General features: G+C 44.0%; 1 protein-coding gene across 1 annotated transcript in view; it reads right to left on the reverse strand.

The window, feature by feature from the left end:
- Positions 1-25,598, reverse strand: part of TBC1D2 (TBC1 domain family member 2) — a 523,004-nt gene that overhangs the window by 304,386 nt on the left and 193,020 nt on the right. The window contains exon 5 of the mRNA XM_033918140.1: positions 15,009-15,142. Coding sequence (XP_033774031.1) covers positions 15,009-15,142 — 134 coding nt within the window. The remainder of the gene's footprint in view (positions 1-15,008; positions 15,143-25,598) is intronic.

Raw genomic sequence — 25,598 nt, forward strand, 5'->3', positions numbered from 1 at the left:
TCAAAACAAATGCAAGGAAGTTCTTTTTCACCCAAAGGGTAGTGGACACTTGGAATGCGCTACCGGAGGAAGTGATCAGGCAGAGTACGGTACAGGGATTCAAGCAGGGATTGGATGGATTCCTGAGGGATAGAGGGATCGTGGGGTACTGAGTAAACCAACCTGGTCGTGCATGTGCAAGACCGGAGGGCTAGGACTTCGATAGGAGGGCAGAACTTAAATGGGAAACCAAGGTGGCAGGGGAGCCCCTTCTGATGATTCAGACAGGCCTTGACCTGTTTTTGGCCACCGCGGGAGCGGACTGCTGGGCAGGATGGACCTGTGGTCTGACCCGGCAGAGGCACTGCTTATGTTCTTATGTTCTTATGTTCCTGTAGTGATGGGAAAGGAGGGACAAAGAGGAGATTAATACAAAGCTCTTTTGACTTCGTTATTTTCATTAGTGATCAGTCAAACCAATTATAATGGAGTCACTGCAACAACACTATGACATCTAAGCAGTGGCGTACCTAGGGTATGTGGCACCCGGGGCCCATCATTTTTTGACACCCCCCCCCCCATGTAAAAAAATATTTTTTGTAATGACCATGTAACGGAATAAATGGTCAGAATAGAAACAGGCATTGAAAATTTTCTTATATTCCAAGCATAACATAAATTATGTCTGAATTGTCATGACATCAGAAGTACATATGGAGTAGTTGCAGGTGATGCTTGGGACAGTTCTGATTGTGTTCGGTTTTATGTGTTTTTTGAATAGAAGGGTTTTTATTTCTTTTTGAAGGTTTTGCAGTCTGTGGTCGATGTCAATTGGTTGTAGAGTTGGGGGTCGAGTGTTGCAGCTCGAATGGCTAGGAGGTTGTCGAACAGTTTTTTTCTTTTGACGATTTTGGTTGGAGGGTGTGTGAATGGTGCGTGAGTTCTCCTATGTCTGTTTGAAGTGGATTGAATTATTTAGCTGAAGAAATTAGTTACCCCCTCATCCCACACACATTAATTCTCTTCCATTTTTGTTCCCATTATAAAAAACACTGATAAGTTCCCAGAAAAAAAATACATTAAAATAAGAAGTGAAAACAAAGGCCCCTACAGATGAGAACATAACATAAGAATAGCCTAACTGGGTCAGACCAATGGTCCATCATGCCCAGTAGCCCATTCTCATGGTAGCCAATCCAGGACACTAATACCTGGTCAAAACCCAAAGAGTAGCAACATTCCATGCTACTGATCCAGGGCAAGCAGACACTTCCCCCATGTCTTAATAACAGATTATGGACTTTTCCTCCAGGAATTTGTCCAAATCTTTCTTAAAACCAGCTACACTATCTGCTTTTACCATAACTTCTGGCCACTTCATTTTTAAGTTTAGATCTTTCCTTTCAAACAGAGACCTTGCTAGATGTCAAATACAGCACAAGGTAACTTCACATGGACTTAGCTGTGCAGGAAATGTGAATCTCCTCATACACCCACCATATAGTGCAAAAATGTGCAAAGGTCTGTTTTTTTCTTTCGATCACTACATAGCCTAATGCCACACAAGCAGCACTGTTACAAACATATTCTGTAGGTCAATGCTAAGGATAACAAAGTTTCCTTCCTTGGACCAGAAGGAGATAAACCACTGGAAGAGATCCCAAAACAACACCCAAAGACCCACTCAGTGTGTGAACCAGTTGAGTGGAGTGGACTAACTGGGGGGTGGAAATGGGCCCGGAGTTTGCTCAGCAGAATTTCCCAGACCACCTCTTCCTCTCAACACATTGACACGCTGCCACCATCACCACTAGAAACACCTCACTGGGTAGGCCAGCTATGCTATAAACTTTATAAAACACATTATTATATTTTCTTATAAAGCACATATTTTAACTGAACTCTCTGACATCCTCAGCCTTTCCATTCACAAAAATAGAAGGAAGAAAAGTTCCCATTTCCTGCTGTCTCATGTCCCCGGCCTATACAATATTTTTTTTCTGCAGACCCTTTAAAAGTCTGACCAAATCCTCGTTTCACTTGCATTATAAAGTACTGAGGATGCCATCTCTCCCCAATCCCAGGTCCTAAAGTCTAAGACAGTAGCGCAAACTAATGCTGCCAGATACAGGAAAAAAAATTTTGATTCGATTCAGCCCTATTGAATTGGTTTTTTAATTCGATTTTCCTGCCCAGTTGGGTGATTTTTTTCAAAACTCCTGGTGGGTTTTATAGCTTTTTCACCCCCTTTGGCTTCTCCTAACCACACTGGCGCTGTGGTGTAAATAAAATAAAGAAACAAAAAGGACTTTTCCTCTCTCTGTTAAATCCTAGCTCACGTTTGCAGTCCAACACCAGCTCTGGTAGGATACACTTTCAAATCTGACATATTATAATCACAAAACAGAAAATAAAATTAATTTTTCTACCTTTTGTTGTCTGGTTATATTTCAAATCTTGTTGGTCCAAAGCTCTGGTTTTCTTCTGATAACTTGCTTGCTAGGGTCTCCTTCTTTCTGCATGCTAACCATCCATCTGCCAACTCTGTCCTCCCTTTCCATTTCCCTTCCCTTCCCAGGAAGTCTGGTATCTTTCCTTTTATTCATCTCCCTCCACAGATCCACCTTTTCTTAAAAACCCTTTCATCCGGCATCTCTCCCTCCTTCCCCACCACCCCAGAGTCCACCATCTCTCCCTTTCTTTTCCTAATTACCCTCCTATCCAATATCTCTATCCCTCCTCCACACCATCCCTTGTGTCCAATTTCTCTCCCTTTCTGTTCCTTCCCTCCCTAAATCCCATGGTCCATCATCTCTCTCCCTCTCCTCTATTTTCAGACCCATTATTTCTTCCCCCCCCAAAGTTTGGCATATGCACGTCTCTTTGAACACCCCCTTCCCTCCGTGTACTTCTAAATCATGGTCCCCCCCAAAGGCCTGTCCCCCCTTAAAGGTCTGCCTGTCCCCCCTTGAAGGCCTGAACCCCCCTTGAAGGCCTGTCCCATCCCCTTGTAGGCCTGTCCCCCCCTTGAAGGCCTGCCTGCCTGTCCCCCCCTTGAAGGTCTGCACCCCCCGAAGGCCTGTCCCCCCCTTGAAGGCCTGTCCCACCCCCTTGTAGCTTCTCCCCCCCCTTGAAGGCCTGCCTGCCTGCCTTTCCCCCCCTTGAAGGCCTGTCCCCCCTTGAAGGCCTGCACCCTCCCCGAAGGCCTGCACTCCCTTGAAGGTCTGCACCCCCCCTTGAAGGCCTGTCCCACCCCCTTGTAGGCCTGTCCCCCCTTGTAGGCCTGTCCCCCCTTTGAAGGCCTGCCTGCCTTTCCCCCCTTGAAGGCCTGCACCCCCTTGAAGGTCTGCACCCCCCCAAAGGCCTACACCCCCCCTGAAGGCCTTCACCCCCCCTGAAGGCCTGCCTGCACCCCGGTCTGCACCCCCCCCGAAGGCCTGTCCCCCCTTGAAGGCCTGCCTGCCTGCCTGTCACCCCCTCCCCCTTGAAAGCCTGACTGCCTGCCCGCCCGCCCCACCCTGAAGGCCTGATGCCCCGACCCACCCCGAAGGACCGCTCGCCCCCCTGGCCTCCCGCACCACCTATGAAGCAGCCGCAGCAGGATCGCGAAGTCAGCGTCAGCGATCCCTGCGCTGCTTCCTGCGCCACGGTCCCGCCCCTCCTCTGACATCAGAGGAGGGGCGGGATCGCGGCGCAGGAAGCAGCGCCTAAGCAGCGCAGGGATCGCTGACGCTGACTTCGCGATCCTGCTGCGGGCTGCTTCACAGGTGGTGCAGGAAGGTCAGTGAGGCGAGCGGTCCTTCGGGGGTGGGGGGGGGGACTGAACGGCAAGGCCGAGAGCACCCCCTTAGGGCTGGCACCCGGGGCGCACCGCCCCCCCCGCCCCCCCCTTGGTACGCCACTGCATCTAAGCAGCCTTCCATATTATTTTAGTTAACAGTAATCTTTGAATCTTGCATGTATTTTAGAGAACATTAAGATCATTGACATAAAATCAACTTGTTCTTTCTTTGTATAGAGCAAGATTTGATATGACAAGTGATTCAGCTTTTATCTATCTTGACCCAGCACTCTGAAATTGATTACCTTACTATCTCTTTGATAAATTCAATTTCAAAAAATAAAAAGGATTAGGGGATAGGGAACAGGGAGATTATGGTAGCAGAAATTGTTTATCTAAACAGATAGAGGGGCATAATGGAAAGGGACATCTAAGTCCGTTTACATCCATCTCACAAGTAAAAAACAGCTTAAGACACATTTTCAATAGATACATCCAACTTTTTTTCGTTTTGAACATCGTCTAATTATACGTCCTGCCGATCTGATTGTCCAAGTCACTAAATCGTCCATCTTTATACCACATTTCCGACCAACTTTTCGTCCAAGTCCAAAACGCCTAGAACAAGCCCTGTTGGATGTGGGAGGGGTCTGCAAAGTAATGGACTGCACACCCAGACATGCCACCTAAATAGTGGGGTACCTTACAGGGCATTTCTGTGAACTTCACAAAAAGGGTGACATGTCTTCTCCTCACTACAGCTCCCTTATAGGTCATGGTAAGCCCCCCCAAACCACCTCCAGAATCCCCTAGATCCACTTTTCTACCACCCCTATAGCCCTTATTGCAGCAGGAGCCACTTATATGGGGGTGTATAGGGCAGTGCACATGTTTAAGTATCAATGCAATGATTACAGGGGCTTATGGGCATGGGTCCTCCTTTCCATGAGTCCCTAACCCACCCCCAAGTCGACTTAAGCTGCCTCTGTGCTAGACGACTAGGCTTTCCTATGCCAGGCGGCCAGGTAATGATTGTCTGGAGGCTGAATTTTAAAGTTGTGATTAAAATTTTTAGGGGGGATCGTTGATATCTGGGGTAGTATATGGGGATCTGTTTTATGTGTTTTCAGTGCTTATCTGGTGACTTTAGGTGAGTTTTTGTGACTTAGACCATGTTTTACATGGTCTAAGTCACAACGTCCAAGTTCCGTCTAGGCTGTGTTGTAAAACTTTCAGTTATACATGCTGTATGACTAAGTCTAAGCCAGCCCCCATCCCGCCCAACTCCCGCCCTTGACATGCCTACCGAAATGCCCCGTTTAGCTTTGGTCGTTCAGTGGCACTATGAAGGCCTAGGTCGTTTAGAAATACTTTCAAAACCCGTTTTTATTATCGGCACTTGGACATTTTTGAGAAATGTTTGTCCAAGTGCCGACTTAGGCCGGTTTTTGGACGTTTTTCTCTTTCGATTATGAGCCCCATATTGTTTAAACTGCTGTAATTATAAATGTTTTGAAATATGTGGAGATGTGAAGCTCTATTAGATCGGATTGATGATTGGACTTAGCACCAGATTGGAATTATTTATTTTGCTCAATCTCCAATCTATTAAACTTATTTGTATATTTTAATTTTATTCTTTTTATTTCTTTTATCTTTTTTTTTTTTAAATTATTATTTGAATTGCACCTTTCCCTCACAATTCTTGGAATTTTTGCTATATCTTTTCTATTTTAATAATTGTTTACTCAAGTATTTTAGCTAGATTGTGAGCCTTCGGGACAGATAGGGAAGTTCCAAGTACCTGTATTTTATTGTAAACCACTTAGATCTGTAATATGCTTAAGCGGTATATCAAATATTAATAAAACAAACATAAATAAAAAATAATTAAAGTTAAAAAAATTGTGTTAAAACTTATAGCAAGGATGGCTAGTAATTGTAGACTCTCTCACCAGGACCACCTAAATTTCCAATCTTGGTTTATATTTGAGTCAACCTTTTTTCCTCCTTGTTGCGGAAGAAAAAAGGTCACCTTGATTTATATTCAGATCAGTTTATATTTGAGTATATATAGTAGGTTTTCACGTATAACACTTTCAAAAACTCATCCTAATGGAAGTAGACATAAATGAGATGCTTTTAAAGAAAAGAATACACTACAGTAAGCACTAGAATATATTAATAGCATGTATCCATTAACCAAGAAAATTTAGATGCCTTAAGCAGATACTTGATTATCTTTTGTAGTTTTTGCAGTAGCAGCTGAATTATGAATGTCTATATAGAAATTTATAACCTAACCAGACTTCTCCCCTAAAATCGGAGCCTCCTCCCATCCCAAGGAGTTCGTCTACCCTCTTCTGCCAAAATTTCTATCTTTAATTGTTACCAGTTTTTTCCCACTGGTGCCCGTCCTTCGTTCAAATGTACCAAGTTAACAACTTACTTCTCATCAACATCTTATGTTATCTTTTTCACCTTCGCAGTCTTGTAACTCAAAGCGCAATCTCCTTTCTCTTCTCCTACTTATGCTCTGAATATCGTCGACTGTATAATGCTACTCATTGTGAAACCGTGTAATACACAGACCCTGTAACTCTCCTGTTACTATCACTAGATGTTCAATGCTATACTCTGTAATTCGCTGTCTGTACAGTTTCTCTTCATTGTAAACCGCCTAGAAGTCGCAAGATTGTTGGCGGTATATAAGAATAAAGTTATTATTATTATTATTATTATTATTATATGAAGGCTGCAAGCATTATTAGAAGTTCAAGCTAATGAATGAAGAGTTGCTGTAGAAGATATTATAGAAATGGATAGATGATATTGTACATTATAATATATATGAAAAAAAAACTACACCATAGGAGTTTAGATAAAGAGATTATGTCCTTACCTTTAAAATATATTTTCCAGTAGATAGGTGTGTCATTCTAGACTAGCGAGTTATCTCCCCATGGCCGCAAGCCATAAGTAGAAGAAATCCACTCTGGACCCAGTCGACATTGTATATCTGGATTTTCAGAAGGCGTTCAACAAAGTTCCACATGAACAACTACTTCGGAAAATTGTGAGCCATGGAATCGAGGGTGAAATACGTGGATTAAAAACTGGCTGGAGCATAGGAAACAGAGAGTGGGGGTAAATGACATTACTCAGACTGGAAGAGCGTCACCAGTGGGTTGCCACAGGGATTGGTGCTTGGACCCATGCTCTTCATCATCTTTATAAATGATCTGGACATTGGTACGATGAGTGAGGTGATTAAATTTGCAGACAATATGAAGTTATTCAGAGTAGTGAAGACACAAGGGGATTGCAAAGATCTGCAACATGACATAATGAAGCTCGAGAAATGGGCATCGACAAGGCAAATGAGGTTCAACATGGATAAGGGTAAAGTGATGCATGTCGGTAACAAAAATCTCATGCACAAATACAGGATGTCCGAGGCATTACTTGGAGAGACCTCCCAGGAAAGAGACTTGGGAGTTCTGATCGACAAGTCGATGATGAAGCCATCTGTGCAATGCGCGGCAGCAGCGAAAAGGGCGAACAGAATGCTAGGAATAATAAAGAAGGAGATCACGAACAGATCGGAGAAGGTTATCATGCCACTGTACCGGGCCATGGTGCGCCCTCGCCTGGAGTACTACGTCCAGCACTGGTTGCCATATGTGAAGGACACGGTACTACTCGAAAGGGTCCAGAGAAGAGCGACTAAAATGGTTAAGGGGCTGGAGGAGTTGCCGTACAGTGAGAAATTGGAGAAACTGGGCCTCTTCTCCCTTGAAAAGAGGAGACTGAGAGGGGTCATGATCGAAATGTTCAAAATACTGAAGAGAATAGACTTAGTAGATAAAGACAAATTGTTCACCCTCTCCAAGGTAGGGAGAACAAGAGGGCACTCTCTAAAGTTGAAATGGGTTAGATTCTGTACAAACGTAAGGAAGTTCTTCTTCACCCAGAGAGTGGTAGAAAACTGGAACATTCTTCCGGAATCTGTTATAGGGGAAAACACCCTCCAGGGATTCAAGACAAAGTTGGACAAGTTCCTGCTAAACTGAAACGTACACAGGTGAGGTTGGACTCATTTATTATTATTATTATTATTATGTTCTTGTATATCGCCATACCCAATGAGTTCTAGGCGGTTCACATCAATTAATTGGGATCCGATCTGCACACGGATTTACAACATTTTGTCAGAGTTACAGGCAACGAGGAAGGAAATGTTGGAGCATTTTAGCAGAAATTTATCAGAGTTACAGGCAGCGACAAGTTGGATTGGCCGGAGAGAGGGAGGGAGAGAGAAACACAGGAGGGGAGGGGGGGAGGAGAGTGGAGGGGGAGGGCGGGAGTTAGAGCACTGGTCTTTGACCTAAGGGCCGCTGCGTGAGCGGACTGCTGGGCACAATGGACCACTGGTCTGACCCAGTAGCGGCAATTCTTATGGTCTTATGAGAGACCCCTCTGAAGAATCTTACTGCTCTGAAATCAAGACAATGTCTGGATGACAGGGAAATATAGAGGACTATACCCTCACTCCATACATGAGGGAGAAGGAGGTAGAAGGGGCTGGCTGTGTGCCCAAATTCAGCTCATGCAGAGACTCTGAAATGAGATCCATTAAGGCAGCAAAGTTAAACGCAGAACCATGGGATCATGCCCAGGTTCGGAAGCCAAAATAGGATCTAAAGTGCCATCATATGGTCCCAGGTCCCCTGCCATTGGAAATTAAGGGATCAGTAAAATTACTATCATCATTTGTATCCCCTGGAGAGGTTTCCCGAGTCCTGAACAGCAGCAGACTGTGTGGTATTCAGCCTATGCCTGCTAAGTCTGTTCCCAGAGCAGTGCAGAAACCGGAAGCAAAGGCACTAGCAACAGCTTATTTAAACCCCAAACTAACCATTTTGTGGACTTTTCTTCTTTGTCTCTAAAAGGAGCAGGAGAGCAGATTTGCCTGTTCCACAACCCCCACACAGCTCTAGTTTAGTTCCCAGCAATCACGTGGAGGCAGAACTAGCCGGAAAGCCTTTTCACCTGAGAGTTTGGGGCGTGACTGCAGGCTATTACATCAGAGAGCAGAACTGCTAGAGAGGCAGAAGGGAAAGCAGGAGCAACAGAGAAGGCAGGGATGCTCAGGGTTGAGAGCTCTGGATGGCAGTGAACAGCCGGAATGTATGGAGCTGACAGAGGCTGGTCCAGAGCCACCAAACTTAATGCCTCAGGATTTTCAAACCATGGAGCTGGAGCCCTATCCTGAACTGCTTGATGGGGCCCTGCCAATGGAAGTTTGCTGGACTGAAGACAAGTGAATTAAACTGCCTAAATGTTTGACCTGGATACTGTTTGGCTAAGCTTACTAAATGCCTTTTGTTGAGTAACCCTGAAGAAGGTGTGGTTCTTGATGGCACTTGTAAGAACTTTAAATAACTGTTTTTGGATTTTATGTGTGGAGGATTCTTTCCCTCTGGGTGGGGGAAGGGCTATTACCAGTCCCAGGAAGTGGGGATTGCTCTGTGTCTTCTGTGGTGGGTTTGAGGGCATATCATTTGCAAATTGTGACCACACAGAGCACACTCCCCGGCCACAAGTTGGTTGCTGAGGTAGTGATATCAGCCCAAAAGACTTTTTGAAATATTTGAAAGTTTTGAATCATTAATCTGCTGGAGAATCAGCGGCAGCTTTGAAAAGCCTGAATTATAAGTTTTTGAATTTGATTATGTTCCCAATACTGAGGGACCCAAGGAAAAGGGTTTCCAAGAACTTTATTGGCTGGTACTAATCCAGAAACTGTTTGGAATTACAGTTTGTTTGCTTTGGACTAAACTTTATAATTTTAAACATCTTGACAAGATTGATTTTCTTTCTTCCAATGTGGAACTGCTGAACTCTAGGCAAGCTGGCTGGTTTGAATGTTTTTTTGTTTTGTGAATAAACCCAGACCTGGCTTGATGCAATACACTTACCTGGTGTTGTGGTGTTCTCTTTTGGTGGTCTTTTTTCCTTCCTTGAGCAGCTGTAGTGGCTCATAAGAGTTTTCTTTTGTTACTGGTGCCCTAGGATCCATTGCCCTAAGGCTGCTGGTGCCAACTGTGAAGACAACATACCTTGGAAGGCTATGCCTCGATGAGGCAAGTCTGATGCACAGTGGGAGTGCGCAGGAGGAGCACAGCTTTTGTGAAAGGCTTTCCACATAAATTTCAAGAAGTCTGAGAAGGCATCTGGGTCAGGGAATGCTGAGTCACCCTTTGATGACTCTGCTTTGCATTACTTGGGCTGTGGGGCATCCACATCTTTACACATGGAACGGTCACTATTTCCAGGCCCTGAAAACAGAAAAGGCTGCCTTTTTTGTCATCTGAGTACACTGAGGAGAGGTTAAGCTGACAGCTGCTGTCTCTACGGTCCAAGCAGCATGTGGAACAAGGACGCTCCTAAGCCTCTGAATTTGTACAATCCTGGCATGAATCTGGGATAAAAAAGCCCAAGAACTCCATCCCAACCAGTTTTGAGGCAGAAATTGAAGTTTTGGAAGTGCAGTGAACTTTTGCAAAACGATTGCTAAAAATCCAAGATTGCCGCCATCAAGATTTTTGCACCTAAAAACGCTAATAAAAACTAAGTAACTAAAGTTAAAAAAAAACAGCGAAATTATGATTATTCAGGAAGGGGAACAAGAGGAACATGTAGGAACCCTTAAAAACCTGTTTTTCAGACCCCACCCCCCAAATTCACCTCACAGGCTGTAACAGCCTTACTCACTGTGACCTGTGCTGCAGCCTGCCTTAGCTCTTTACAGTAGCTGAAAAGAAGAAGAATCACTGTCTCATGCTGGAAATGCTTCTTTAACACTGATCAACAGGCTGCCAGTCAGATACTATGTCTGACCACACCCCCATCCCTGTGGACCAACGGATGCACTACCAGAAAGGACAGGCAAAAAATGCAGCCGGCATCCTGTGACACACCACTGAGCCTCCTATGGATGCCCAACAGCCTGCGCTCAAACCCTTGATAAGCAGTAGGTGAGGGACTGAAATGGGGACAGCCCCAAGCTCCAAAAATGCTTGTGCAGGCTGGATAACAGGTACCAATAGGGATCGGCTGTTAGTTGCAGACTCAGTCTGCTTCTTCTCTATGCTGAAAGAGCTGATACCAAGTTGAAAGCTCCGAGTACTGAAAGCACTAAATATATAAGAAAAAAGGGAGAGAAGAACAGAAAAGTTTCAAGTTTATTAAAAATTTGTTATCCCGCCTTTTCAAAATTACAAAGTGGCTTTACAATAAAAAGCAAAAACACGGTAATGCAGACACATTAAAATTAAAAGCTAATTAATATCCAATAAAGACAAGTACAAAATCTCACAAACCAAACTGACACGAAAGGAAAAGGGTAGAACTGCAATAAGTTGAGAGAAGAACAATTAAGGAAAAACCAAAAGGTAAGGGGTACTAATTTTTTTTTTTCTTTTCTGAGCTGCTATAATTGCCATGAAGAATGGGCTAGTGATTAGTTAAGTTGTCCTTAAAAGGACAATCATACTGCAAAATCATCTTTAAAAAGCATTGTTTTTAAGCTGGTCTTGAAATTATCTAACGTGTGAATCTCTCGCAGATGAGCCGGTGTTGAATTACAGAGCATGGGGGCAGTAACAGAGAAAATATTATTGTGCATAGTATTGATAATTTTTAGTGATGGAATTGTTAGCAGATTTTGATTAGATGACTGAAGAGTACGTTGAGAGGTGAGGAGTATTAGAAGTCTATTAATGAATTCAGGCTGCCCTGTTTGTCTAGTTTTGAAGGTTAATAGCAGTATTTTATAGGGGATGGGCAACCAGTATGGGCAACCAGTATGCTTTGACCATTAGAGGCATTACATGGTCAAATTTTTTGGCATTAAAGATAATTTTGACAGCGGTGTTCTGAATAATCTGAAGGCATCAAATTTCCTTTTTTGTAATTCCCTTAAATAGGGCATTGCCGTAGTCTAAGCAAGAGATTACTAAAGAATGTTAAGCGAAGCATGCAAAAAGGGAAAAAGTGCAGAATGGATTTCTTCTGCATATGGCTCACAAACATGGGGAGACGAACCGCTTGTCCAGAATGACACATTTATTGCAGTGGAATTATATTTTTCTTTTGTGTTTTCTTGTATTACATTTATTTTTAAGAGGCACAGCTGCATGCAATTTTGTATTCACTTTAAAATTTTGATTTACCAAAGAAAAGGTAAAATAAATTAATTATCATTACTGATAAAAGACTCTGAGTTTTAAATTCTTGATGGGGAGAAGCACTGTTATGGCCAAAAGCAGCATTGGTCAGATGTACTGTATTCTACAAAGGTGGAAAGAAGAGCAAACAGAAGCCAGCATGGTTAAAAAGTGAAGAGAAAAAGACTATTAGAGCCAAAAGAACATCCTTAAAAAAATTTTTTTAAAAGGATCTGAATGAAGAAAACAAAAAGCAACATTAAGGGCTCCTTTTACAAAGCCGCGCTAGCGGTTTAACGTGCGTGACTTTTCATCACGCGTAAACCCCCGCGCTGGCTGAAAAACTACCGCCTGCTCAAGAGGAGGCGGTAGCGGCTAGCGCAGCCGGAGGTTTAGCACACGCTATTACGCGCGTTAAACCGCTAGCGCAGCTTTGTAAAAGGAGCCCTAAGTATTGGCAAGTTAGATGCAAAACATTGATAAAGAAGGATAAAAGGGAATATAAAAAGAAGCTTGCCATACTGGCAAAAATTCATAGCGACAACAGGAATGGGAGGGAGTCTAGGGGTTTGGGGGTAAGGGATTTGGATTGGTGACGAGTAATGACAAATCTACTATTATTGAATTGAATATTAACTAAGAACGAGTTCTTTTTGTTGGATACTATGCAACAGTATGTTGTCAGTTTTATTCATTCAATAAAAATATTTTCATTAAAACATTTCTAGGGCTGATCCAGAAAATTACAGACTGGTAAGCTTGACTTCAGTGCCCAGGAAAAGTGGAAACCATTATAAAGAAAAAATTATGCAATGCAGACAAAAATGCTTTTTTAAATTATTCAAAATACATCACTCAATGTGACAATAAGATACAAGAAAAACAAAAATGAAATTAAAGGAAATGGCAAGAGACAATTTGTCCACTAAATCAGGAAAATAAAAAATCAAAATCCAAGTAAGGAAAAAACTAAAACCAGAGAAGAGCAAATCTGATGTACTTGGGGAAAGCAGCCAGCCTTAAATCAACCAATTATTTAGATTTAAAAAAAATTAAATACTTTGCCCTAATACTACATAAATACAAGGGAATTGTAAAATAAAATTGGCCCCATATAGCCAGGAACTCCTGGCACCTCTTCTGTGCTGCCTTGGATAAATCAGGAAAAATTCTAATTTTAGAACCCAAAAACAATTTATTCAAACGTCAGAAAAAAAGCCTCAGGACGTTATTAAAGTTAGGCTTCAGGGCAAACATAGCCACTAGAGTGGTTCTCAAGTAATACATTCCAATGAAGATTCTAGAAGATTATTTATTTATTCAATTTTTAGCCCGTCCTCCCAAAGGAGCTCAGAACGGGTTACAAAGTACATCCATAATAATATAGACAGAGCAGAGATGACAGTTTACATAAATTACAATACAGACTTGACAATTAAACATATGTACTAAGTAGCATCTGGTGAAATTAAGTGACATAGGTGCGTTCACTGGGTGGCATTTCAGGGTGAATGACTTTAAGGCGCTGGGTTAGTAAAGAGGAAGGTTTTCACGGCCTTCCTGAAGTTCCAGAGTCCATCTAGTGATCTGACAGATGGAGGGATTGTGCCAAAGTTTGGGTATGAAATGTGAGTAGGAGCGTTTGTGGGCGGTTTCGGTTATCATAATATCACCTTCTCTTTGTTGCTGACCTTGTGCCTCAGATGTTCCTGATCTGACTGTAGCCAAAATATAAAAAGCTTTAGTAATGGGGGGGGGGGGTGTCAAAGACTCTGCTGGCATCTAATTTCTCAGTTAATTATTTATTGCCCATGTCAATTGATGACACAAGAGATCTGTGAAATTTCAAAAATCTTAAAATTATTTCTCCTGACTTGATAATCAAGATATTCCAATCCTTGATTTACAAAATTACTGTATTTAATCATAGAAAGTTCTAGACTTTGAACTTATGAGAAGATTTATGCTTTAATGGGACACAGTCAGCATAGATTCAGCCAAGGGAAGTTTTGCCCCACTAATTTGTTTAATTTCTTTCAAAATGTGAATAAACATGTGGATAAAGATGAGCTGGCTCATGTAGTGTATCTAGATTTCCAGAAAGATTATGACAAAAGCTCCTCATGAGACACTCTTGAGAAAATTTAATGGTCATGGGATAGGAGGCAATGCATACACAATCAGGCCAATCAGGCCTTAGGCTTAGTGGGGATGGGCGGACCCGCTATGCCTATGGCCTGATTGGTCCAGGCTTCTAGAGCCTGGGCCAATCAGGACTTAGGCTTCACGGGATGGGCCGGGAAGGGGTGGGCCCGCCTCATTTCGACGAGGCGGGCCTGCCGGCTGGACGGGCAAGACCCGTCTGGCCAACAATTAAAGGTTAGTTTGGTGGGGGGGAGGTTTGGGGGCTGTTAGCGCGGTGGGGGCATCTTCCGGCAGGAGGGTTTGGGCACCCTCCTGCTGGCGATCGGTAGTATCGGGGGAGGGGGCATCTTCCGGCAGGAGGGTTTGGGCACCCTCCTGCCGGCAATTGGACAGGCGGCCGCGGCGCTATACTTATAGCAGCAGAGAGATCCCTTTCCGCGATAAGTATAGCGACCGCATCTACTCTAACCCGATTCTGTAACCGGCATCTGTAACATGGACGCCGGTTACAGAATCGGGGTTTAGTGTAGGCCCGATTCTGTATAGGATGCCTCTCCTGGGCCGTCCTATACAAAATCCGGGCCTTAGTGTCTATATAAAGCACTGAGACCTATGTTAAAGATTTGGCAGTATATCAAATTTCAATAAACAAACATATTCTTATATTCTTATGTACAAAACAAAAAGCATAAACGTGAAGTCAGATTTTGCATAGGTCATCTACATTAAGAAAGAGATGCCCAAAATAGACATTGACAGTTTGCAGTACAGTTTTAGTCTTAATGCAATTATCTACTTTATGTAGTGGCTTCCACCTGTATATCCATCTGCTATAATTTTTTTTTATTAATTTAGATATTCACACTACACACCTCTGCTTTTCCCCTCTGCTTGTGTATTTCCTTTCTCCTCCTTCTCCATGTTCACATGGAATTCATCTTCATGAAAAGCACTCCTCACATTTGCTTGTCCTAACCGGCTGGCATATATGTTACGCACTGTATTTCTGAAAATACAAAACCACAATGAGTCATTCACAGCTGCTCAGATAAGTCATAGATAAGCCTCAGAGAGACAGGAAAGCAGTCAGCTAATTAACTGGGCACTTAAGGTCTGGCAACACATGATTAAAGATCACATGACATGAATTAAGCTGCACATCTTAAAATTCTGTCTGATAAAGAAGCTGTTTGCTGGGTTCAGCCAATTCATACCAGGCAATTTGATACCTATAGCCAAGCTCCTGGTCCCACATTTCTGTGTCCAATCAAAATTTGACCGTGCCTTGAAAGAGTTGGTTATTCCACTGCGGCAAGGTATTTTAACTCCACACATCCCTTCAACTTCTTTTTCACAATTCACTCTATCCCAAACATCCACTATACCCCAACTAAACTGCTCTGTTTCAAATTTATCCCCAGTCCTCTTCCTGATTTCTCCCTCAATTCAGTCTCCTTCCCCCAGTCCAGTTGCTGGTCCCTTCCATCTCTATTATCTCTGCTCACTTCCTTCCTGGCCCCTTTCTCTACTGCATTGATCATACTTATGAGTTATATAACCCTGGTACCATTAACACAGTCCTAGATATTGAGTAAGCTCTTCAGATTAGGCATCCAGACCAGGATCTACAAAAAGTATTAAGTATGATGAGCTTCCAGGAAGGGGACTTAAGCTCCCATAGGAGGGGCCTTAAGCAACCTGGACAAATCAGAGCCTTAGGTCCCTCCCCGGTGCAACCCAGGATGCACCAAGAAGGGGAAGGACCACCATTCTGTAAGAGGCAGGCCTGCCAGCTGGAGCAGGTAGGTGTCGATCCATCTGGATTTCCTGAATAAGGTAGGGAGAAGCGAGGGGCAAGAGAGATTGGGCATCTCTCTCGCTGTGGGGGGGGGGGTGTATGTGTGTGTGTGTGTGTAGAATCGGGAGCATAAGGGAATTGTTGGGAGGGCAACAGCAGAAGAGAGTGGACATCTCTCCCGCTGCAAGGGGGATGGGAGCGTTATCAGTGTTGGGTGATTGTGCGAAACGGCAGAAGAGAGTGGGCATATCTCCTGCCGATCTTCAGACTGAGGTATGTTTGGGTTTTTTTAATTTTAATTTGCATGGGAGGTGGGGTCTGAGCTGTCAAACCTTACTTTCCTGTCAGTGCCTGAACGATCAGCGCTCAGGCACTGATCAGAAAGTAAGGCTACGACAGCTCAGACCTGCCGACAAATTTTGGGCGCAAATGTGGCACAGCGAGGGTAGGGAAGCACTTGGCAATTATAGAGAATCGCTCGGGGTGCTCATTTTAATATTAATGACCTCATTGTACTACATCTGCATGGCAGTATCAGAGACTGCTAGAAAACTTGGAAATCACCACGGTAAGCCTTTTTAATAATCTGCCACTAAAAAACATGCATGCTAAACTGGCTGGAACCAGTTTAGTGAGCCCGTTAAAAGGCACATTTTAGTTTTGAGAATCTTCCTCTTAGAGCTAAAAATCCGATGATAGTTTCAGCTTATGCCAAGGCTTGGGAACCTTTCAGTGCTGGTGCAGCATGGACCGTCTCCATGCTCCGGTTTCAGAGGTCCTGGTTTTACTGCAGGAAGGACTTGAAAAAGGTTTAGTGGTAGCATCTGTTAAGGGTTCTCCTGTTTCAGGGCCGAGAAGCAGAAAGCTGCCTTATCTGCCCACCCAGATGTTATCTGTTATTTTAGGGGGTCCCTTAGATTCAGGCCCCCAGTGAGCAGACCTTTCCCATACTAGAACTTAAATGTAGTCCTGGAGGACCTTAGCAAGACATAACATAATAGCCTTACTGGGTCAGACCAACAGTCCATCTAGCCCAGCAGCTCATCTTCACGTTGGCCAATTCAGGTCATTAGTACCTGGCAAAAACCCAAATAGTAGCAACATTCCATGCTACCGATCCAGGGCAAGCAGTGGCTTCCCCTATATCTATCTTAATAACAGACTATGGACCTTTCCTCCAGGAAATTGTCCAAATCCTTCTTATTACCAGCTACGTTGACCACTTTTACCACAACCTCTGGCAACGTGTTCCAGAGCTTAACTATTTTCCAAGTGAAAAAAAATTCCTTCTATTGGTTTTAAAAGTACACATCCCCCTCTATAGTCATAAGTTCGGAACTCGCAACTTCGGTTATTCACGGTTTTCGTCTGGGTGTAGAACTGGGAATAAAAATGGCTGCTGTGAGTTCCTGGCTCTGCACGGGGCAGGAGCATAGGAAGATCGCTCCTTCCCTGCTTCACCACTAGATCACCAGGCTTTACAAAGTAAGTACGGTGGAGAGGACCGGGAGGCAGGGATGGGTCAGAGTCAGTCCTAAAGTTATTTGTGATTTTTTTTGTATTTGAAGGACGGCTTTGCCCCTAATCCCGTAAATATGGAGGGGGGGGGGGTGTATTTCCCTATACTTCGAGTGTCCCCTAGTCTTTGCAAGTTTTGACAGAGTTTAAAAAAACAAACCAATCCACTTGTACCTGGTTCTGCACCACTGAGAATTTTGTAGACTTCAAGCATATCTCCCTTCAACTGTCTTTTCCAAGCTGAAGAGCCCTAACCTCTTTAGTCTTTCCTCATATAGGAGGAGTTCCATCCCCTTTATCATCTTGGTCACTCTTCTTTGAACCTTTTCTAGTTCCACTATATCTTTCTTGAGGTAAAGTGACCAGAAATGAACGCAATACTCATGGAGCGATACAGAGGCATTATAACATTCTTAGTCTTGTTAATCATCCCTTTTTAAAAATAATTCTTAGTATCTTGTTTGCTTTATTGGCTGCCACCACCACACACACACTGGGCAGAAGGTTTCATCATATTGTCCAAAGTGACACCCTGATCTTTTTCTTGAGCATTCTTTCTAAGAAGAGAGAAGGAGGGAAGAGGACATTCTCGTTCTGAGAGGAGAAGAGGAGAAGACATATATTTGGGTAAGTATACATTATTTTGCTATGAGCTTTGATAGGTTTGAGGAGAAAAGCTCATTTGTAGGCTCCCTTCTATAGACAGTTTAGATCTTAAAAGAACAAACTTTACTTAGCTAGTCTCCATAGGATAATAGCCTTTTATAGTTCTACAGTTTTGTAATCTTGAACCTGCTGATAGAGATAGTTTTTGGCAGGCAGAGAGAGCAGGGTCTGGATTAGTCTCCATTCCCGCCCACTCCTAGCTCATTTCTATACTTATAATCTTAATTTATTGTTAATTATTCTAATTAGAACAACAGGAGAGCTCTTTATATTTCACTACCAGTAAAGAATCAAACAATAAATTAGCATACAATATAACTCTAAGACTATCTAAGAAACAAACACTAAATAAAACATTTAATAAAATCCTAAGGCTCTCTATACTAGTCTAATATATACCTAGTAGCTTAATAAGGTTAATTAATTAATCGGCTCAATAACAGCAACAAGAGGGTTTCTATCCAATCTTTTGCATTGAGAATCACATGTATGATTTTATCCCGGTTGGCGAGAAGTTATATGTGTGTGCTTGCTGCAAAGAGCTCCTAGCTCTCAGAGAACGAGTACATTCCCTTGAGGCTAGAGTAGCAGACTTGGAGGAGCTGAGGGAGACAGAGAAGTATATAGAGGAGACCTACAGGGATGTTGTAGAGAAGTCTCATCTCCAGTCTGGTAGCCCCTGTGCTGCCTTGGAGGAAAGAGGTCTAGAAGGAGAGCATCACCCTTGTGAAATAGGAAATAATCCTGTAGCTAGGACCTGCCCACCAAGGGATGGAATATCCTCTCGCACCGAGGATGTCTCTCCAGGGGCTTCTGCCCGGGAGGAAAAGTTAGGACAGCGGTTGTAGTTGGTGATTCGATTATTAAACATGTAGATAGCTGGGTGGCTGGTGGACGTGAGGATCGCCTGGTAACTTGCCTGCCTAGTATGAAGGTGGCGGACCTCACACGTCACATAGATAAGATTTTAGATAGTGCTGGGGAGAAGCCAGCTGTCCTGGTACACATAGGTACCAATGAGATAGGAAAATATGGGAGGGAGGTTCTGGAAACCAAAATTAGGCTCTTAGGTAGAAAGCTGAAATCCAGATCCTCTAGGGTTACATTTTCAGAAATGCTCCCAGTTCCAAGCGCAGGGTGATGATGCAGAGGAACTGAAAGAAATCTCGGTGAATTTGGAAGATGTACTGAGCCAAATCGACAAATTCAAAAGTGATAAATCGCCAGGACCGGATAGTATACATCCCAGTGTACTAAAAGAACTCAAACATGAAATTGCTGAACTGCTATTAGTGATCTGTAACCTGTCGCTAAAATCATCTTTAGTACCTGAAGATTGGAGAGTGGCCAATGTTACGCCAATTTTTAAAAAGGAATCCAGGGGAGATCTGGGAAATTACATACCGGTAAGCCTCACTTCGGTGCCAGGCAAAATGGTAGAAACGATTATAAAAAATAAAATTGTGGAACACGTAGACAAACATGATTTAATGAGACCAAGTCAACATGGGTTTAGCCGAGGGAGATCCCCTTATTTGGTTTTTCTTTTTTTCCCTAATTATGAAAAATATCAATATTGTAACTGCCTTCTCTTCCTTTCCTTCCTTTATGTATCTGAGTCTGTTTGTTTTGTCAGTTTGTTTTTAACCCCTTTTAAAATTGTATAATTAACTCTTGACCTATCTTATATTTTAATGTTACTCGCTTAGTATGTAATAAGCGATTTATCAAATTTTAATAAACTTGAAACTTGAACTTGAACTTACCTCACAAATTTGCTTGACTCCTTTGAAGGTGTGAATAAACATATGGATAAAGGTGAGCCAGTTGATATAGTGTATCTAGATTTTCAGAAAGCTTTTGATAAAGTTCCTCATGAGAGGCTCCTGAGAAAATTAAAGTGTCATGGGATAGGTGGCAAAGTTCAGTTGTGGAATAGGAAATGGTTATCGGATAGAAAACAGAGGGTAGGGTTAAATGGTCATTTTTCTCAATGGAGGAGGGTAAACAGTAGAGTGCCGCAGGGGTCTGTACAGTGTTCCCTCTAAGGTGAGCGCATGAGCGATTGCTCACTATTTTCAGTGTGTCGCTCATGCGCTTTCTCCTGTCTCTCACTCGAGGGCGAGGTGAGAGGAAGCGGCAGCGGCCTGTATTTTAAAGTTGAAATATGCAGCGGCGGCTCCTCTCAAGATCCCCGACTGCATCGGACTTCCGACGCAGGTGGGGATTCGTGAGAGGAGCCGCTGCCATGTCTTCAGTGTCATACCGGGGGGGGGGGCGGTCCGCCCTGGCTGTGCACCTGCCCTAAGGCTGCAGTCGGAGAGGAAGTTCGGGCCAGCCAATCGTTGTCTGGCTGGGCGGAACTTCCTCTCCGACGGCAAAATTGACGTTGGGGGAAGCAAAGAGAGCTTGGGGCAGCCGCGGCAGTGGCTTTGGGGCCTATTTCCCTCGATGGTTGCAGCGGTGGTTTTGGGGCCTGTTTCCCCCCATGGTTGTGGTGGTGGCTTTGGGGCCTGTTTCCCCCGATGGTTGCAGCGGTGGCTTTGGGGCCTGTTTCCCCCGATGGTTGCAGCGGTGGCTTTGGAGCCTGTTTCCCCCGATGGTTGCAGCGGTGGCTTTGGGGCCTGTTTCCCCCGATGGTGGCAGCAGTAGCTTTGTGGAGGGTAGGGAGAAAGAAAGAGGGCAGGCAGGGAGACAGAAGGGAAACAGAAAAAAAGAAAGGGGGCATCAAGAGAGAAAAAAAAAAGAAAGGGCAGGGAGAGAGGAAGAAAAAGTTGGGGGAGGGAATGAGGTCTGGAGGAAAGGAAGCATACAGGCTGAAAGAAGGGAAGAAAGATTGGATGCACTATCAGAAGATGAAAGTGCAACCAGAGACTCATGAAATCACCAGACAAGGTAGGAAAAATGATTTTATTTTAAATTTCGTGATCAAAATGTGTCTGAATTTATATATGCTGTCTATATTTTGCACTATGGCCCCCTTTTACTAAACCGCAATAGTGTTTTTTAGCGCAGGGAGCCTATGAGCGTCGAGAGCAGCGCTGGGCATTTAGCGCAGTTCCCTGCGCTAAAAACTGCTATTGCGGTTTAATAAAAAGGGAGGGAGTATATTTGTCTATTTTTGTATGGTTGTTACTGAGATGACAATGCATAGAGTCATCTGCCTTGACCTCTTTGAAAAAAAACCAGAATAGGAATGATAATTAACATTTTCTCAGCGTATAGTGTGCTTTGTGTTTTTTAATTTTATTGTTGGTAGATCATTTTGACTTGGTCATTTTAAAGTAGCTCACAAGCCCAAAACGTTTGGGCACCCCTGAGCTAGAGCATTGAAGCTGTGTATTTCTATTTTATTCCCCCTTTTACAAAACTGTGGAGCGTTTTTTAGCGCCAGCCGTGGTGGTAGCAGCGCTGATGCTCAGAATTCTATGAGCATCAGAGCTGTTACCACCGTGGCTAAAATCCACACTACAGTTTTGTAAAAGGGGGAGGGGTTAGTTTGTGATGACATATTCCATACTAGGCGAAGGTGTTTTCTGTGTTCGAAAGACATGGTTTTCTGTTAGGATTGACGTTGTAGGATTGATCTGTGCTGGTCTGGCTTGTTTAGTTTTACAATGGGTGTATTGATGTACTGCTCACTGCAATATGTAAGATGCTGCCTTTTCCTAGGTACTCATGTGTGACGTGTGGCTTGTTACTACAAATCATGTTTTTCGTACAGATGGGGGGGGGTGCCAAAAAATGATGGGCCCTGGGTGTTACATATGCTAGGTACGCCACTGTATGTAAAGATACCAGAAAGCTGGCGAAGCAAAAACTTTAAGTAAATTGTTATTCTTCTAAGTTTTAAGTATTTAACCCTCCCACAATCTCACGGGCACTCGTTTCAAGTTTCAAGTTTATTAAGATTTTGATTTAAACGCAATATCAAATATTTTCAATGCATATAACAAAAATAAATTTGGGGAAATAAATAAAACCATTTGAACAATAAACATACAAACATATCCATAGATGATTAAAAATACATAAGGAGTACAAGGATAAACTACATTTGTTTAAAAATGCGTCCTCTGCGCCTGCTCATAAATTTGTGGAGTATGTAACTTGTCGCTCATGCATATTTTTTTTTTTGCACACACCTCATCAATCCTTAGAGGGAACATTGGTCTGTACTAGGACCAGTGCTATTTAACTTATTATAAATGAACTGGAAATTGGGACGACGAGTGAAGCCCCCCTCAGCTGCAATCGGCAGAAAACTTTTGAATCGGGGCCTTCAGCGAAACCGCCCCCTCCAACCCGTGCGTGTGAGCCTGCTCCGCCCCCCCTCGGCGATCCTAATATCTGGCCTGAGAGAACGGCAAGCCAGATCAGAGCCTGCAGTCGGCAGAGCTCAGTTTACCTTCGGGCCGGTTTTTTTCCTGACCCTCGGAAGCCCCCCTCAGCTGCAATCGGCAGCAAACTTTTGAATCGGGGCCTTCAGCGAAACCGCCCCCTCCAACCTGGGCGTGTGAGCCTGCTCCGCCCCCCCTCGGCGATCCTAATATCTGGCCTGAGAGAACGGCAAGCCAGATCAGAGCCTGCAGTCGGCAGAGCTCAGTTTACCTTCGGGCCGGTTTTTTTCCTGACCCTCGGAAGCCCCCCTCAGCTGCAATCGGCAGCAAACTTTTGAATTGGGGCCTTCAGCGAAACCGCCCCCTCCAACCCGGGAGTGTGAGCCTGCTCCGCCCCCCCTCGGCGATCCTAATATCTGGCCTGAGAGAACGGCGCGCAGCCATTCGGCGCACCGGCGAAGGCGCACGGCAAAGGCGCGTGCACCTTTGCACGCACCTTCGCGAAGCACCAGAGCGAAAAGCCCAACTCCAGAATAAACGATAAGTACTCCTTACAGTTAAAATCTGTTTGCTTAGACTGCATGTACAATCGTATACTGGCTACCCAGCACGTATATTGCCGACCCTGTATGTATAGCCAGCATGTACAGCATGATACCGCATGTTTAATAGGTATTATAATAGGTAACCGCATGAATAACTGCATGTTTAATAATACCGCATATTTAATAGGTATAAGAATAGATAACCGCATGTATAACCATCTATTGCATGAATAGCCGGTGACCGCATGTACAACCTGTTATCACATGACTTGTCCAGTTAGTGCATGACCAATTATTGCCTTACCAATTACTGTCTGTTACTGCACGACCTGGCACTAACTGCACAACCAGCCCAGCTATCTTACTCCATATACTCAACCTGTTAGCACTAGGCTACCGTACGACTATCCTTCTTCCCCAGAGATAAGCTTTCTCCACTTTATACCGTAAGTTCTCCCCTTACTTAACCCTCTCTCTCAATTCAACTCAGTTCCTTACTTCCAACTCTCTCTGTCTTCTCAACCAGTTTCTCTCTACCTCTACCCATTTCCATTGCTCGCTGACTGCCACACCCAGTCAGGCAACAGTCCCTACTTCTCCCAACCCAAACCGCACACCTTTTCACACAACATGGCAATCTGCAATAAACAGCAACTACTCTTAGGGATACTATACCTATTATGCTCTACATGCTGGGGCAATGAAGACAACCCCCCCCAACCCATGCACACCTACCCCATCTCCTGGCTCAGACCAGTCGAGCTAACTAAGCCCTCCAACCCCTACAAAACCAGCCACAACAAGACCTCCATCAAATCAAAGTACTAAACACCACCCCGCAAACACCGTAAACCTCACAGGAACAAGACCTGTAACAGAAACTTAAGAAAGATAACATACTCTGAAATCCCCACAGCAAACAGTTACGAAAACATTAAGGGATACTACCTAAATACCCGTTCGGTGAGAAACAAAGCACACATAATAAATGATTGGATACTACAAACAAAACCTGATCTCCTGTTTCTGACAGAAACATGGATGATCTCTGACAATGACACTATCATGAAAGAAATCCTTCCTCAGGGATACAAAATCATTCCACTATCAAGAAAATGGAAAAAAGGAGGAGGACTAGCGATCATCCTAAAAGACCACTTCGACTACATCAAGACAGACTCCAAATCGTCTGAAAACCTTGAAATACTACTAACCTGCAAAATTACCAACGCACAGTTAGAAGAATCTCTAATTACAACTTTATTCTATAACCCACCCAAAAAATGGGCAAACACTAAAGAGGAATTCGCCGAATTCCTTACCTTATCCACCCTAAAAGGATCATACAACCTGCTTCTGGGAGACATAAACACACATCTAGAGCAACAGACAAAACCAGAAATATCCGAAATCGCCAACTTCCTAATATCACTAGACTTTCCAAACCCAGACACAGAAATAACCCATGAAAAAGGACACAAACTAGACTTAATCACCTTCTCCCACAAAGAAACAATAGATCCCAAAATACAATATTACCCAGGACCCTGGGAAAAATGCGTCTGGTCAGACCACTTCATTGGCAAGTTCAATCTACACTGGCTAAAACAGAACACACAACAAAAACTCAAAAACGTCAATACGAACACAATAACCAGCCGGGGCATTATTAACCCAACAGAATTCTGGACCCACTATGAATTACATCCCATAACCAATGATAATCAGGATTTCCCTACAAGATGGGAAATAGAGAATGACACGGTGGCGGTTTACCCGCGGCCACCGCATTTTAGCCGCGGGTCACCGCCGAAAACGGGGAAGAAAACTAGCAGTCGCTGCGGCGACGGGGACAAGGCCATTCACCGCCCGCGGGGTGGTGAATGGGTCTTGTCCCCGCAGTGAGGCATGAAGGATCGCGCGGTCCCCGCAGCTCACACCCGCCTGCCCAATCGATTCTAGTGTTTAGCCAGCTCTCTCCCTTCTCCTCACCTTAGTTTGTAGATTTTCTTTTTCGGCGACCCGCACGCTATCAAAGAGCCGCTGCTGCTCAGTTTCGATCTTCTGCTCTGACGCAACCGGAAACAGGAAGTTGCAGCAGAGCAGAAGATTGAACACTGAGCAGCCGCGCGTGTGCGGCTCTTTGGGAAAGCGTGCAGGTCGCTGAAAAAGAAAGCCTGCAAATTAAGGTGAGGAGAAGGGAGAGAACTGGCTAAACACTAGGATCGATTGGGCAGGCGGGTGGGGGCTGCGAGGACCGTGCGATCACCCGTGTTCCCGGCTCAGACTGTAAGGAGGGAGTGAAAGGGAAAAGGATTCTGGGCCAAGGTGATGAAAACGGAAAGAAAAACCCACAGCAGGAAAGAAAGGGAAGGACAGGCAGGTGAGCCAGATGCTAGAAGCAGGGGGGGGGGAAGAAAGAGGGAAAAAAGCTAGATGGGGTTGAAAAGAAGAGACACACTGGTATGGAAGAGGAAGATAGGGGAAATCTGGACACAGGAAGGTAACAGAAAGAGGGGAAATTATGTGCATGGGGCATAGGGACAGAGACAAAAAGGGGACATGCCATGGGGATGGTATATGGACACAGGGGGG

Source organism: Geotrypetes seraphini, chromosome 1 (genome assembly GCF_902459505.1).
Source record: "Geotrypetes seraphini chromosome 1, aGeoSer1.1, whole genome shotgun sequence".
Taxonomy (NCBI): domain Eukaryota; kingdom Metazoa; phylum Chordata; class Amphibia; order Gymnophiona; family Dermophiidae; genus Geotrypetes; species Geotrypetes seraphini.